Source organism: Cervus elaphus, chromosome 11 (assembly GCF_910594005.1).
Source record: "Cervus elaphus chromosome 11, mCerEla1.1, whole genome shotgun sequence".
Lineage (NCBI taxonomy): Eukaryota > Metazoa > Chordata > Mammalia > Artiodactyla > Cervidae > Cervus > Cervus elaphus.
The window spans coordinates 82,045,340-82,061,465 of record NC_057825.1 but is presented as its reverse complement, the minus strand read 5'-3'; the positions used below and the strand labels follow the sequence as shown (position 1 = coordinate 82,061,465).

The window sequence follows — 16,126 nt, the reverse complement described above, 5'->3', positions numbered from 1 at the left end:
AAGTCTACTACTACTACTACTCTTACTAAACCTCATCTTTTCCCTCCTGTGAACTTCTACATCATTATCCCTACAACAATAAAATAAGATTTTACCTTGTATCACTTTCTGCTTGTTTCACAAATATAAGTACCCTTTTATCAAATCTACAGCCTTATTTTATACTTCTCTTGCATCTCTTCTCTGTGAGCTACATACATACTCAGAAATATTTTATTTATCAATTCATTTAAAAGTATCAAATATTTTATATTCATTTACTCTTTTAAAATACTTATTCATTAATAAATAAAAAATTTGAAATCCTTCAGGTCAGGTGATTTTCACATTCTGAAAGAACACTAAATACTAAAATATATTTAACTGGATTCAGTAATCAGAAAGAATATTTCAAATCAATAACAGAAAAAAGGGGATAAAATACTTTATTAGAAAATATTTTCTTTTCTGAAAGATCATTTTTATTAAATAAAAATACTGAGGTAGTATAGTGCAATTACTTAGACTTAGATCTGGAGTTCAAGTCTAGGCTTTGAAACTTCTCAGAAAATTCTGAACCAGTTTCTTTATCTCTGTGAACTTCAGTTTCCCTTTTATAAAATGTACATAAGAGTATCTGTTTTAGAGGGATATCTTAGGGACCAAATGAGGTAAGTCACATACATGCTCAACTTTCAATAAATGTTTGCTCTTACATTATCACAGTAAAGCCATACTAGCACTATCTAAAGAAAATTAGGCACTGAAAGAAAACTATCAAGAGTTTAGTATTTGTACATTTTCAAAAATTGTTTTCAAATAAATCCATAATCTTCTAGTTCTTCCAATCCAAATAAAAACTTAAGAAGTTCACTAATAAGAGATGAATTACTGTTATTAACCCTACATGCAGCAATATAAAAAAGAAAAGCTACATGACATATTTAAACACATTTTAGCACTCTAGATTACTAAAAGTATAACCTAACTGACAATATACAATTCTATTTTGTCTGAGTAGTATGTTAGCACCCAGTAAGTCACAAATAAAAATATAAGAACAGAATATATAGATCATTATCTTACCTTATCAGCACACATTGCCACTTTAATATCTTGTTTTGTAATCTCATAATGCCGTATATTTCGCACATAATTCCCCACCAGCTTTAAAATGTCTGCAGAAATGTATTCTAATACTGCTACTATGTAAACAGAAACCTGGTGGTCAATTTTATAACCTAGGACCTCCTGAAAAATTAAAAGAAAAGCACGTTTAAAATTATTTACTATAAATTTGACAAACTGATTTTTTTAAATGTATACAGTTTAGCTTAACTTTTTCTGAGGCCTGTGATTATCAACAACATTTAATTATAAAGTGGTACATCTATGAATAATATACATATTGCTATTTGAAAATGTAAGATAAGAAAAGGTAAGGCAAAATTACCTATGATCACGTAAAATACTTAAGAAGTACAGATAACTATAGAGATAATCCCTCAACTAGGAAGGGAAGCCCAAGTCTGTGGGAGGGGAAAATGCTCATTGTTATCTAATTCAGAATACCCAAAATTAATAATGACAAACAAGTTTCTTTTCCTTTAATTGGTGTCTGGGAATATCTACTATCCTTATACCTCTTTTCCTTCTAGCCAAAGGAACCTGGACTTCCTAAAAACCTAGTGGTACATTCCTGGTATCTAAGTTGTTTCTACGGAAAAAAAATTCCTGTTGTGTCCTGCTGGACAACAGTGGTTATTAAGGGCGCATTATAGTACCACTATCCGATTTCAAAGAGAGTATGGCTTTTGTGGGCCTGATCAATTCACATAGGAAAATAGATTCTATTTTCTAAACAATCCAATTAAGAAAAAAACTTCAAAATAAATTTATGTATTTTATAATAACCTTAAATGGAGCACAATCTACAAAAACACTCACTATGTTGTTCACCGACACTAATATAACATTATAAATCAACTATGAGAGAATCATAAAGAAGTGCAACAACTAATAGCTTAGTAATTTGTGTAAGTTGCACTTAACGTCCTCAGACCAGTTAGTAAGATACAGGCAGATATTTCTGTTCAAACAATAAAGGACAAAACATAACTTTTTGATAGTCTTAATCATACAAGTGTCCAGCCAGACTTGAATTTCCTAACACTATCACTTAGAGCCCTGTGAACTTGGACAAAAAGTTACTTAACCACTTTCTGCTCAGTTACCTCATCTACAAAGTGGGGATGATAATAATTAACCCTGTTGAATAATAAAACTTAGACATGATGTATAAAAGTATTAGCATTTTGCTTATAGTAAAAAATTATTGACATCAGAAGTATTACTAAGGTTTTAATTATTCTAATACCCATATTTTTGATGTGAGAGCTAATCAATAATGTCATAAAATGAAAATAACATTATTAAAGTTTCCAGCAGTTATTTTTTCTATTAGTTCTGGAGGGATTCAACTAACTGACTAGACTAATATAAATGACAAGTAAGACTAGATAGTAGGGCTTCCCTGGTAGCTCAGCAGGTTGAAAATCCGTAACGCAGGAGACCCCAGTTTGATTCCTGGGTCAGGAAGATGCCCCGGAGAAGGGATAGGCTACCCACTCCAGTAGTTTTGGGCTTCCCTGGTAGCACAGACAGTGAAGAATCTGCCTGCAATGTGGGAGACCTGGGTTTGATCCCTGGGTTGGGAAGATCCCCTGGAGGAGGGCATGGTGACCCACTCCAATATTCTTGCTGGGAGAATCCCTATGGACAAAGGAGCCTGGCGGGCCACACTACAGTCCAAGGGGTTGCAAAGAGTCGGTCATGACTGAGTGACTAAGCGCAGCAAGACTAGATAGTATAGGTGATCTCTATGGAATTTTTGTTCAAAGATGACACATGGCCCTATGGCAATCTCACAGAGGTCCCTACACTTCTAATGATATGAAGGATTAAAATCTGAAGGATTTATAGGGACAGGTACGTCTAGCCAATAGAAAAAGGAGTTTTGCAAACTCTTTGAGGTTCTGGTAACATCTGAGATCAACAAAATTCACAATTATAACTTTCTTAGTCCTTTCAATTTGATGATTACTGTGGGTATGAAACTACTTTAAATCATGTTGCTGAACATATACTTTCCTATTATATTATCCCTCCCCATGACATAAACTCCTGAAAAACTAAAATGAGAGAATGTCGCTCTTCAGTTGACTCTATTATCATAAAATATATTCCTTGTGCTTGAAAATCATGGGTTTTATTTTGCTTTTAAGAGGCAAGAAGGTAGTATTTCAGCTTTACCTTTAACAAAGGATGGATTTTTTCTACTGGGAGAGATAAAGGGTTTCTTCGCTTCCTCTTTTCAATAGCCGATTGGGCATCAGCTATTGCCCACTTATCAATTGGATGAGGGAAACTTTTTTGAACACGTTCCTTGGAAAATAGGAAAATAACAACTAAGCAACAAATATAGTAAAAAGTGTTCTTCACTTATAATTTACTTTTAAAATCAAAGAATACCAAAAGCAGGTGTTTCACATGTGGTATAATTTATACTACAAACATACCTAAACTAAGAGACAACTATAACTGCCAAAGTACTAGTTTCTTAATTAGGCAATTAAGAGTCTAAACGCTCCTTCTACTAACTGGGGGAAATCATATTCTGAATTTCTACTTCACCATAATAAAGCTGGTAATAAGAATGAGCAGAAGCTATTTAAAACATTATTACATAAAATTTCAAGGAACAAGATCTAAGTTCAAAAAGCAAATATCTAAAATTCAATTTTCATTTGTCCTTTCTTTCAACATCAATTATAATCTAAAATACCACTTTACACTTGAAATTTCTAAGAATTGTTTTTCTTTATCCATCATGCAAAGAGGTACTTGATTTCAAAACTATTTGTAAAGCATGGAAATCAAGGTTTACATGAGTAACAGCCAACTTTTGTACATTGTAGTTTTATCATTAGAGTTTGCATCTTCCACAGGTCATTAATTTTCATAATGATACTTCATTTTAATGTCTAGCACTCATCTGGTTAGAATTTCCATTGAAAGTTAAAGAACTCATGTTAATGTAAAAGCTGAATTTCCCGACTTTAGTAAACTAATTCATTTCAAACAAAAGGCACTTTCAACCTCTGAAGTTTCTAAAATCCACTTTCAGGATACCATAATTACAACCAGTAGAGGTCACTATTACATAATTTTAACACGTATTTTGAATTGTTCCATATTTAGTGGGTAATATGTAAAAATTATTAGGTAAAATTGTAATAAATGTAAATTGAAAGTCCTAGCAATTGCTATTGAAGAGATCACTATGTGATATTCTGTTGGAAAAAGGACACAGTAATTCCAGGACATGTTATGAACAAATTTATGAATTGAGAATAGTTTAACCCACTCAAATTTAATAAATTTTCTCTTCATCTATGTTCAAGGCAAAGTCAGCTGTCAAATATAAGAAGTGATCATTTTAATTCTAATGAAAGAAATTACTGTAGTTAAAAATGGAGTTAACAAACATTTTCAAATATCTAGTTGAAAAGCTATTTGCTAGGATACTATAGCCTATATAATAAAGGCAATACAAAGGCCCAAAATACTGGGGGAGTTTGGCAAGTGAAAAAGGAATAATAAAGGAATGGGGAAAAGGGTGGAAAGGAACGTTCAAAACAAGAATTCTTTTCCTTTTTTCCAAGTCAGTATTATACACTTGCTAATCCAAAAATTACGATTAAGAGATTTTAGACTAACTTTACCATAATTCTCAATTAAAAATTTCATATTGATGGGTTTAACCCATGGTTAACTGAATAGGTATAGGTATAACCATGATTACAAACCTTATAATAGTATAACCCTATAGCTCACTGGCAGGCATGGGGGTGGGCAAAGCTCAATGCATAGTAAGAAATAATAAATTCTTATTAAATTCTTAATACATTGGAGAAGGACATGGCAAACCACTCCAGTACTCTTGCCTAAAAAATCCCATGGACGGAGGAGCCTGGTGCAGGCTACTGTCCATGGGGTCGCAAAGAGTTGGACACGACTGAGCGACATCACTTTTTCTTTAATACATTTTACATCACACCCTTGTAATCACACACATAGTAAACTGAAACAAAGTTTCTTAAAACTTTCTTTTACTATAGGCAATGCACTGATTTTTCCTATTCATTTATAAAAATTTAGTTGGGCATAAGGGGTGATGACCGAGAGTCTAAAAAGCACTGGTATATAGTGGTGGTAGAAAGCTGTGGAATAGAACAGAAGCTGAACTCAACCTACCAATTCTAAATACACTTAACATACATCTTTGAAAAAAAACCATTGGTAGAATTACAGAGGCAAACAGTAGGAAGGGGTTGAGGTAGAAGAGAAAGAAAACACAACAGCAATTCCTTCTCACCTCAATCTTATCCACCTAATTCCAAGTTTATCTACTGTCTTGAGAAAGAAGGGGAAGGAAAGTCAGGAATAATAAAAGAGAAGGCAAGAAAGGGAAAATAATAATGATGAAGAAAACATTTTTAACTTATTTATTAGTATATTACTGGACTGTTTATTTGAGAAGTATTACCAAAGATCATGGGAAAGACTGATAGGGTAAAAAGATGCCTTGATTGTGAAAAAGGCCAGACTGGAAGAAATACTTTATCTCTTGTAGTGGAAAATTTAATTTTAATTCTAGAGCAAAGTAAAATTTCTTTTTACAATTATCTTATATAATTTAAGGTAAAGAAGCCCAAGGAGAAATGGTCAATAAAAGATCCATGAATTAAAGGCTATTACTCTGCCACTTTCAAGATTAACAGTTTGGCTTTAAATTTGAGACTCTCCACTTTGACTGACATTTAATGGCCTTGGGAAAACTAAAATATAAAGAGCTAGGTTCACAATTCAGCTCTGTCTCTTATTAGCAGAGCCTGTCTTTTCCTTTACATAATAAAGGTGTCTAGATAGATAATCTTGAAGATTAATTCCAATACAAACACTCTAGGCTCTATGAAAATTCCTATACCCGCACTTGAGTGCAAATATTCAGACCCAGAGGCATTTTAAAGTGCTATTAATAAAGGCTTAGAATGTGGAGGAGAATTTTTTTTTTTTCTGCCTAGAAAGGTAGAAAATAATGAGAAATCACTTTGGAAATCTAATTGTGAGTGACAAACTTATTAGAAACTACAAAGATTCTTTAGGAATGAAGGAAAAGGAAAAAAAGTTGAAGAAAAAAAAATGAAAGGAAACAGAAAGCCAACTTTTAAATTTTAAGGATATAGTTCACAGGGTAAAAAGAAAATCTAAGATGAAGGAAAAAGAAATAAAAGGGATCCAAACTGGAAAAAAAGTATTGTCACTGGCAATGACATCATACTATACACAGAAAATCCTAAAGATGCTACGAGAAAACTACTACAGTTCATCAATGAATTCGGTAAAGTTGCAGGGTACAAACTTAATACACAGAAAGCTGTTGCATTTCTATACACTAATGACAAAAGATCAGACATAACAATTAAGGAAACAACCCATTTATCATTGCATCAGAAAGAATAAAATACCTAGGAATAAACCTATCGAAGGAGGAAAAAAGCCTGTTATTTTGAAAACTGTAAGACGCTGATCAGAGAAGTCAAAGAGGACACAAACAGATGGAAAGATATTCCATGTTCTTGGATCAGAAGAATCAATACTGTCAAAACACCATACAACCCAAGGCAATCTACAGAATTCAGTGCAATCCCTGTCAAATTACCAATGCCATTTTTCACAGAACTAGAACAAAAAAAAAAGTTTTAATTTGTATGGAAATACAAAAGATCTCAAATAGTCAAAGCAATCTTGAGAAAGAAAAACAAATCTGGAGGAATCAGTCTCCCTGACTTCAGACTATACTACATAGTTACAGTCATCCAAACAATAATGGTACTGCCACAAAAACAGAAATATAGATCAATGAATGAGGACAGAAAGTCCAGATAAAAACCCACTCACCTCTGGTCAGTTAATCTATGACATCCTGCTTTTGCAACTATGTTACCTTAAGAATCGTAAATCCTAGCAACTTTGTCTCTGATCCCAATGTATTCTTCTATTTCCATCAGGTATTCTAGTGTTATCAGCTCTCTGATCTTATTGGGAAATCCCTGTTCCTCCATGTTCTTCCAATCTACCTGCCCCTCTCCTAACTTACAGAAGCGTTTACTGGAATGTATGCCCTAAAGTTTAGACTTTCTGATTTAGCGTCTTGGCTTCACTACTTACTAGCTATAACCATGGGCAACTTACTTAGCCTCTCTATGCTCCAGTTTCCACATTAATTCATTCAACCTATATTTCCCGAGTGCCTTCTCAGCGCCAGACATCATTCTAGGTGCTGGGGATTTGGTAGTGAATAAGAATTTATATTCTGTACTTTATACTCTCATACAGGAAAAACAGTACCATCTTCATGGGGTTATTAAAAACTTTAAATGAAATATAAACATAGAAGTGTTTAGAGCAATATGATATTATAGCAAGCACTCAAAAATCAACTGTTATTAAATTTCTTTTTTTTCCCCTTATCCAATTTGATTCTCTGATGCTCTTTTCAGCTGAGCTTCCTATTGGATATAACCATGTATAAATCCCTAACTGCCTCAGGAAAACAGAGCGGGGGTACACAGAGATACACCTCCTCCCCAGTCATTGTGTGCCACAAAATCATTATTACATTCTAGTGTGTTGTGTCCTGAAAAAGGTTGTAAAGCACAACTACTGCTAATTTCCACAATCCTCTTGCCCTACTGTTCTGTCATTGTATAGCCATGGTGAAATACCATTCAACTCAGCTGTCTTTTTTGAGCCCACACAAGTACCACAAAAGAAATGTCACAAAAATGCAAAGATCTGTACACTATACATTCAAGGTCTTCAAAGTCAAATGACCTTACATCATTGCCAGAAAACTCCTTTTGTATTTCCAGCTCTACCTCCCATTTTCTATAGTTGGTACTTCAAACATTCTTTCTTCTCTTCTCAAACTTGACTCCTTAAGAACTCAATTTAGGTGGCTCTTCTTCTGAGAATCCAACCTTAAGCCCCAAAGTCTGTATTATTAGTTTGCTTTTTGTTTTTTTTTTATGGTTTCTCACATACCCTTTACTCACAGGACATCACATTATGTTATTGCCCATACATCTACCTGTATCTGCACTAATCTACAAGCCATAAAAAGACAGGAGCCATGTCATCTTTGTGACATCTTCCTTCCTAGATTTTTGATGTTTCCCTCCCTTCCAATTGGTGGGGAGGGGTTCACTTCCTATCTAAAAATACACAGAGCACTGAAGATCAAAGGATTGGCTGAAATGCTTTTGAAATGATCGCTGACTTTAAAAAACAACAACAAGAAAAAAAAACACTTGGACATATTCCACTGTTAAAGGTATATCTGTCATTCTAGCATCAAGAAGTAGTATTTAGAGGTCAATAAAAGTTGACTTTAGATTAAAAGCAAATAATGGAATACTTTGATGCAAAAACATATATAAGCTAGCAGACACTCAATACCAAGTTAAAAGAAATCTAGTCATCATTTTAAAAATACCATATAGACATTGTGTGGAACTGAAAAGCAAACATCTCCCCTCTTCATTGATATTACAATAAACACACATATTAGATATAAGGCAAAACTGATCATACCTCCACATCTGAAGCACTTCGGGGTTGAGCTTGGCATAGCATATTTAATAGTTGCAAAATTAATTCTTCAACATACTGAAGAGCATCATCACTAGACTCAAGAGTTGGATGAACTTGCCCCTGAACCTATAAACAAAAAGAAATTAAAATAAAGGTTTGTTTAATCTGATTAAATAAACAAAGCAAATAATTTTTTCAAGTGTGGGGTTTGTATTCAAGAACACAGTCTGGCTTGCAAATACAGATTTGAATGTTATTACCCTAGCCTGAAATTCTTAACCTTTTTTCTAGTCACATGCACCATACATGCTTATTGACATGTTTCTAGAGATTCAGATACTTAATTACAAAATTTCAAAATTTTTTTCTTAAACCACGCCTATCCTAGAGTGTGGGAATACTGAGAGGGAGGGAGAGGCTGAGCCAGAGATACACGATGCAGTTTACATGGATTCTGTTAAGAACCAGTGGTAGGTAGAACACTGGCTCAATACAGTGCTTGGGCAAAATCTACCTCCTACGTGTCCCTTGTTTAACTCTATCTTTCCTGCCAAATCATAACACTCAAGAGGCCTATATCTTATTTTTTTTCATCAAAATAACTCCAGCAACTAGCACTGTACAGGGCACATAACACAAGCTAATAAATGTCTTGAATACAAAGTCACCCTGTATTCAAAGGACACAAAATGGGCACTTTTGACAATGAGAGACTGTCCATGCTTCAGGAAGATAATTTGGTGGTCACTTATTCATAAATGCCCAGCAATCTTTACCTTCATTTTCCTCAACCATTTCTTTGAAGGCATCTCAGCCACCACTCTTTGTAAAACTTAAATTTTCATAACCAGCAAGGCAGTCTTTGCTTGCATCCCTTTGTCACTCATTATGGATCAAAACCACTCCCTACTTTTAAAAATGGCAGCAAAATAAAATTCAGAAGACAAACAATACATGTTTCAAAAACGCTCAACTCTTCAGAGGATGGTAGAACTCTCACTGGATTAAAGCAGACAGTACTCACCAACCAAGAGCATTTAGTATGGTCTGTCTTACTACATACACTTCATTAGCTGAGGGCTTGACAGACTCAGAGTATGGACAGATTTTTTTTTTTTTATCAAGAGTACCATATAATGAATTTTTTAACATATATTAAGTACACAGATATGTATACAAACATATATATGCACTTATACTTTTTAAAGAAAAATATTTTAGAAGCAAATAACATTACGACAATGCTGTGTGAAGGGTGCTACATCAACTATGAATAATAATTGATTATTATTTTACAGGTAAAGAAACTGAGTCCCCCGAGGCATAAATCATTTGCCCAAGAACTTTTTGTCATCTTTGGTATAGCAGTTACCAACCTGACAACAACTGATCTGTTTACAGATCTCCCACTCTATTAGATGACTGAATGCTTGTGCAGTTAAAATAATGGATGGAGTACAGACCAGAACCCAGATGTTTTTCAGCTTTCTATTCACCAGCCAAAACAAACTTTGTAAATGGATTCCTCTTCAACACTAAGCATGACTTTAAAAACCTTTTTTTAAAACAAAACACAAACGGAACTTTTGACAACACTTTTACTTTTATACACAGAACTGCATGCCCTCATTGGTTTAAACTGTTTTTGTAGACACCCTTTACCTTCAAGGTTGCCTTATCTTTCTTGAACAGTGCACCCTAACATTATGACAGGATTTTTTTGGTGATGGTAGGGAGGGGGGGCTCGATTTTTCATTTTTTAAACTCTCTCTTCTTATCAGTGACACACTATCTCATCTGCTTCTTTTATTTCTGTTTCTTTTTCCATTTGTTTCTTATAGAGTTACATATTTTCCTTCAGCCCTCAAATGTGGAGTCCATCCTTATCTGTCTGCTCCCTCCTTCTGTTCTTTCCCCTAACTAATCTCATCTACTTCCAAACTTTTATCACCTACATGGAAAGTTCAAGTGTTAGTCATTCAGTCATGTCTGGCTCTTTGCAACCCCATGGACTGATGACTCCAAATCTGATTTTTCTCCTCAGTTTTAGACCCATACACCAAATTCTGGGCTAGATATCTGCACCTATCCTACCAAAATCTCTACTATGACATGGGGGATGGGGAGAGGAACTTATTATAAAAGTTGAACAAGAAAAACTATCTTACACATAGAACTATATCTCACAAATGAAAAACAACATAGACAGGCCCTAGTTTCACTAAGATAGTCCTGGAAAAGTCACTATAATTGGGGTTACATTCCTATTCAAGGATCCAGCATCACATAAAATATAGCTACACATTTATAAAACCACAGAATTTTAGAAGTAAAAGGGACTACAGATGTTATTTCACACAGTCCTTCTATTTAACAGATGATAAAAAGGAGACACCCACAACCTCGTAGCTAACTAGCAATGCTGAACCTGGGCCTCCTGGTATCTAAGGCAAAGCTCTTTCCACTAAACCATAGACTGTCAAACCTTGGAGGCCTATGGGGAGTGTCTAGTAGCTCCATCAGCATAAGGAATAGAATGTCCATGAAATGTATCTATTTATATAGTGGGTTTCTATATAAAACTTGGCTTTGAGTACGTGGTCATACTTTAAGTAACACCAGCATACCATAAATGTAAATGCAGCACTATGAATCTTATGATCTGAACAGGTAAAATCATCTTACCCATTCAAAATGGGTAAAATGATCTTTGATTACACAAAGGATCCCATGTATTATGTAATATTATAAATATACTAAAAATCTGACATAAATCTAAATTGCTAGAGGTAAGAAATATTAAGATTAAAATATTTAATCAACAATAATTCTAATTAATTTTAAAAAACACCCAAGCCCTTTGAAAAAGTGATTTAGGTACCTCAAAACACATTTTAGAAAGTGTTCAAGAAAATGTAAATCGGTCAGATTACATTTTTTAAAATGCTGTTTTTCAAGGAGCCCCTTGGAAATTATGTAATTCTTCATTAATACAGCTCCATCTTTAGCGGCTCTTCGGGTTACACTTTATGCTGAAGCAATTCATACTATCTGCAGTGTGTGAAACATGGCATGCAGTTTTCACTCACACTGTTATCCACGGCCATCATTCATTCTCTTGCCCTTTTGTCTACCTATTTGATTTCAAAACCCAGATCTCATCTCATTTGGGAAGATTTCTTTGCTTCTTGTCTCTTTCTAAGGCAGTAATAATCTCGTTCATTTAACTGATTTATTGAACCTATTAAATACCAGCCTGGATACACAGATCAAAAATTGCCCCTGATCTATGGGTCTTATACTCTGCTCTGTGCTATTCCTTGTACTAGGTATCACATTTTTGTTACTGGGTTTGTCCTACTGAATTATAATTACTTGTTCCCTTGTAAATTTCCTCTACTGAAGCTCCCATTAGGCAAGGCCTTGTTTATCTACTTACAGAATCATTTTCTCTTTGTTTTTCACACTAAACCTCTGACATTCAGGGAACACTCAAAGCCTCTGTGTTATAGGTGTAAAAGTAAAAAAATATCTTTTTCTCAGAATTAAGAGTGAAAAGGGGTGGTAGTGAAGGCTACAGAGTATGGTTGATTTCAGGAGCATAAAACTTTAAAGCAGAAATCATTCAACATAAAGGCAGTCAGAACTAAAATCAACATTTACTATGTAGAATCAATTCAACTGTATTTAATTACTGTGTTGAAATGCTAATATGTTAAAAAAAAAAACACCCCAACCATGATACTGCTTGTAATTCAGTCACATATAGTTAAAATATTAAGTTTGACTCATTATATGATACATGAAATCTTAGAAATTAAAATTCAAATGGTTTTATTCACTGATGGTTGAACTGAATTGAACTGAAAGTTGCTCAGTCGTGTCCGGTGTCTGACTCTTTGCGACTCCATGGACTATGCAGTTCATGAAATTCTCCAGGCCAGAATAGTGTAGTGGGTAGCCTTTCCCTTCTCCAGGGGATCTTCCCACTGATGGTTACTAAGAGTCAAATAAAACCTATCAGGTAAATAAATCAAACAAAGGATTAGGCTTAAATAGAAAATAATGCATGATGTGAACTGTTCATCTAAATTTCTAGAGATTAACCTTTATCACATCTTAAATCTGTCAAATTAGGATCATAAAGTTTATTTACACAGAGACTAATAAATTATTTTTATTCCTTAAAAATGAAACAATACTTCAAAAACCTCTGACTGAAAAACAAGGGCAATGATAAATGTTTAAAGATAAGCAGAGCACCAATTCCTGAAATACAGAGTTTGCTTTTTATTATTTCAAAGAAGATGCTGTTAAAAGAGATTTCTTTAATGAGCAGGCAGAAGTAGCATTTCCTATACAGATAGGATAAAAAAAACAAAACAAAACTTCTCTTCCATGAGATAGCAGTTACAGCTAAAGTGTTGTTCCATTCCATCTAAATGGTACTCAAATGAATCTAAATGGTACTCAAATGATCCAAGACTATACAGAAAATGTTACACTGCCAAATTTTATGACAGCCTTCAGAAGCTATCTACAATTGATATTCACTAAAGGTGTGTGTGAGAGAGTACTTACAATATGCATATTTATCAGTGTGTGGAGGGGGCATTAAAAGAATGAAGAAAAACGTTCTTTCTCCCCCTAAACTGGGACTCATTCAGAAAATTTTTACTGAAAGTCTACTGTGTATAAGATGCTATTTTAAATGTCAGAGATCAACAGCGACTAAGATACACAAAATTGCTCTCACTGAGCTTATATTTTAATAAGAGGGATCCAGCCATTTGCTTTTATTTTTTAAAAACAGGATCTTCACCAGCCCAGGTTGGATGCATGAGACAAGTGCTTAGGGCTGGTTCACTGGGAAGACCCAGAGGGACTGGATGGAGAGGGAGGTGAGAGGGGGGATCAGGATGGGGAACACATGTAAATCCATGGCTGATTCATGTCAATGTATGGCAAAAACCACTACAATGTTGTAAAGTAATTAGCCTCCAACTAATAAAAATAAATGAAAAAAATAAAAATAAAAACAGTATCTTATTTTGAACCCCAATCTACTGAAATGAGACATCAAGTATACATAAATAAATAAAAGAATTTTTTTATTCTTTTAATGCCACCCCCCACACATAGATAAATATGTGATGCATAGTGTAACTGATCTCACACACAAACCTTTAGTGAGTATCAGCTGTAGATAGCTTCTGAAGGCTCTCATAAAATCTGGCAGTGGAACCTTTTCTGTATAAATAAATAAATACACAAATATATATTTGTACTTTAGTTACTGTAACTAAAGTATATGCAACAGTCTTTAAGTATATCTAAGCTTTCCTATGAATTGAATGTGCATTATTATCCAATGTACATGAAATAAGTCTACCTACATACAACTAATGAACCTCCCATAAGCACATAACTGGTGGTTAATTCAGAAATACCATTATTATTAGTATCTTTCCTCCAATAAAGCCAGGTCCGTATCCTATCTGCACTACATGCTTTATAGGTAAGTTGACAATCACTGTTCCTATCACTGCCTTTCCATGAGAGTGCCTTTCAAATCACAATCATTGACAAATCAACTTTTGAAACTCAATTCATTATTAAGTGGGAACTGGCAACATACCTGGATGGTAGTTTGAGTTTTTCTTCTTAAAATAACTTTTTACAATCTCACTGAAGTTTTTCATTTAAAATTTTCCCTATACAAATATATGAAATGTTCCTCAAATGCAACAGAATCAAGAGAAATGTGAATTAAAGAATATTTTACTAGCAAAAATTAAATGATCAATAGCACCTATTGTTGACAGGAATGTTCAGAAAAGATTATTCTATTACCTTGCTGGCAGAAATGCTGATAACAGCTTTTTGAAAAGTAATCCAGCAACCACTATCAAAACTAAAAATAAATTCTATAGCCCAGCAAACACACCCCTGGGGATTTATCTTAACCAAATAAAAGAATATATATAAAAGGATTTTATTTCAACACTGTTCACAGTGGCAAAAACTGGAAAGCAAACATCCATCAGTAAGAGAATATTTGAATAAAGTATGCAATATTACTGTTATGGGCTTAATTGTGTCCCGTAAAAATTCATACCAGGAGTCCTAATTCCTACTACAGAACGTGACTATACTTGGAAGCTGGGTCTTTATTAGGGTGGGCCTAATCCAATATGACTAGTGGTCTTATAAGAAGAGGAAGTTTAGATACAGATACACACAGAAGGAAGACCATGTGAAGATACAAGGAGAAGACAACCTTCCACAAGCCAAGAAGAGACACCTCAGAAGAAATCCACTCTGTTAACACCTGGATCTTGGACTTCAAGCCTCCAGAATTATAATAAAATACATTTCTGTTGTTTAAGCTACCCCGGGTATGGTACTTTGTTATGGTCACCCCGGTCAACTAATACAACTATGTAGTCATTAATAAATCAGAGCTCTGCCATTAAACAGACTTCCATAAAGTATTCTTGAATAAGACAGAAAACTTCAAAGTACAGAAACATTCAAAAAATCATACACACTTCCAAATGTATTATATACATTTATACACGAACGTGACAACATAGAGAAAAATATGGAATAATATAACCTAGGTCATTAACATGGGTTGGAGGGACCTGGCAGAGCAGGAATGTGAATGAAAGGAAAAAAGGAGGAAGAATGAATAAACTACCTCTTCCTCTCAAAGAGAACAAAAAAAAACTATACTGAAAAGATCAAATTGATGTAGTTCTGTAATACTTTATGTATACATAAAATTTAGATTAAAATTTTTTCATTTTATTTTTAATTTGAATAAAAATTTCATGATTGCTTTTCTGCTGTATGTACGTGAGTGACAAGACAATATGCAATGTCCTTTCCCACAGAAAATAACTAAGCACATCAAATTCCAAACGTGTCAAGTGCCAAGTTTATATCATCTATCATTTATTTTGCTTTAAAAATAAGTATGACCTTTCTAAAAATTTTTTAAATTACTGTGATAACAGCGTTCCCACCAATAAAACAAAGAACTGACCCAAGGAAAGAATCTCTGATGTGTTTTTTAGTTCTTCTTCAAGCATTTTCTTAATCTTCATGCTCAAGAGTCTTTCAAAGGTAAGAAATCCCTTATTAGTGAGGTCCCGATACAGGTAGTCGCTCTTTATAAAACACCCATCGTTTTCACCCTAGTGTTCCCACTCATTCTATCTTACTTTAAAAGTTATTATTCCATTCTAAGAGGCATCTTTAAAGCTAGAAGAGCAAATCATAATACATGTGTGTCTGTTGTCTATTCTCTGACATTTTCCCCCAAAATACCACAGATGGCAGTTTGTGACTTGAATACCTAACAAAACACACCAATTCAGTGCCTATAATCTCTATGCAATGCATCAGATTCTAAAATCCGGTG

General features: G+C 34.0%; 1 protein-coding gene across 4 annotated transcripts in view; it reads right to left on the bottom strand.

Annotated features, from left to right (window-relative positions):
* SOS1 (SOS Ras/Rac guanine nucleotide exchange factor 1) overlaps positions 1-16,126 on the bottom strand; it is a 129,490-nt gene that overhangs the window by 67,299 nt on the left and 46,065 nt on the right. For 3 of the 4 annotated variants that reach the window (XM_043918184.1, XM_043918185.1, XM_043918187.1), the window contains exons 2-4: positions 8,698-8,823; positions 3,292-3,423; positions 1,066-1,230 (exon numbers count right to left, since the gene is read on the bottom strand). In XM_043918184.1, the coding sequence (XP_043774119.1) occupies positions 1,066-1,230; positions 3,292-3,423; positions 8,698-8,823 (423 nt within the window). The remainder of the gene's footprint in view (positions 1-1,065; positions 1,231-3,291; positions 3,424-8,697; positions 8,824-16,126) is intronic. The other variant, XM_043918188.1, reaches the window with a different exon arrangement.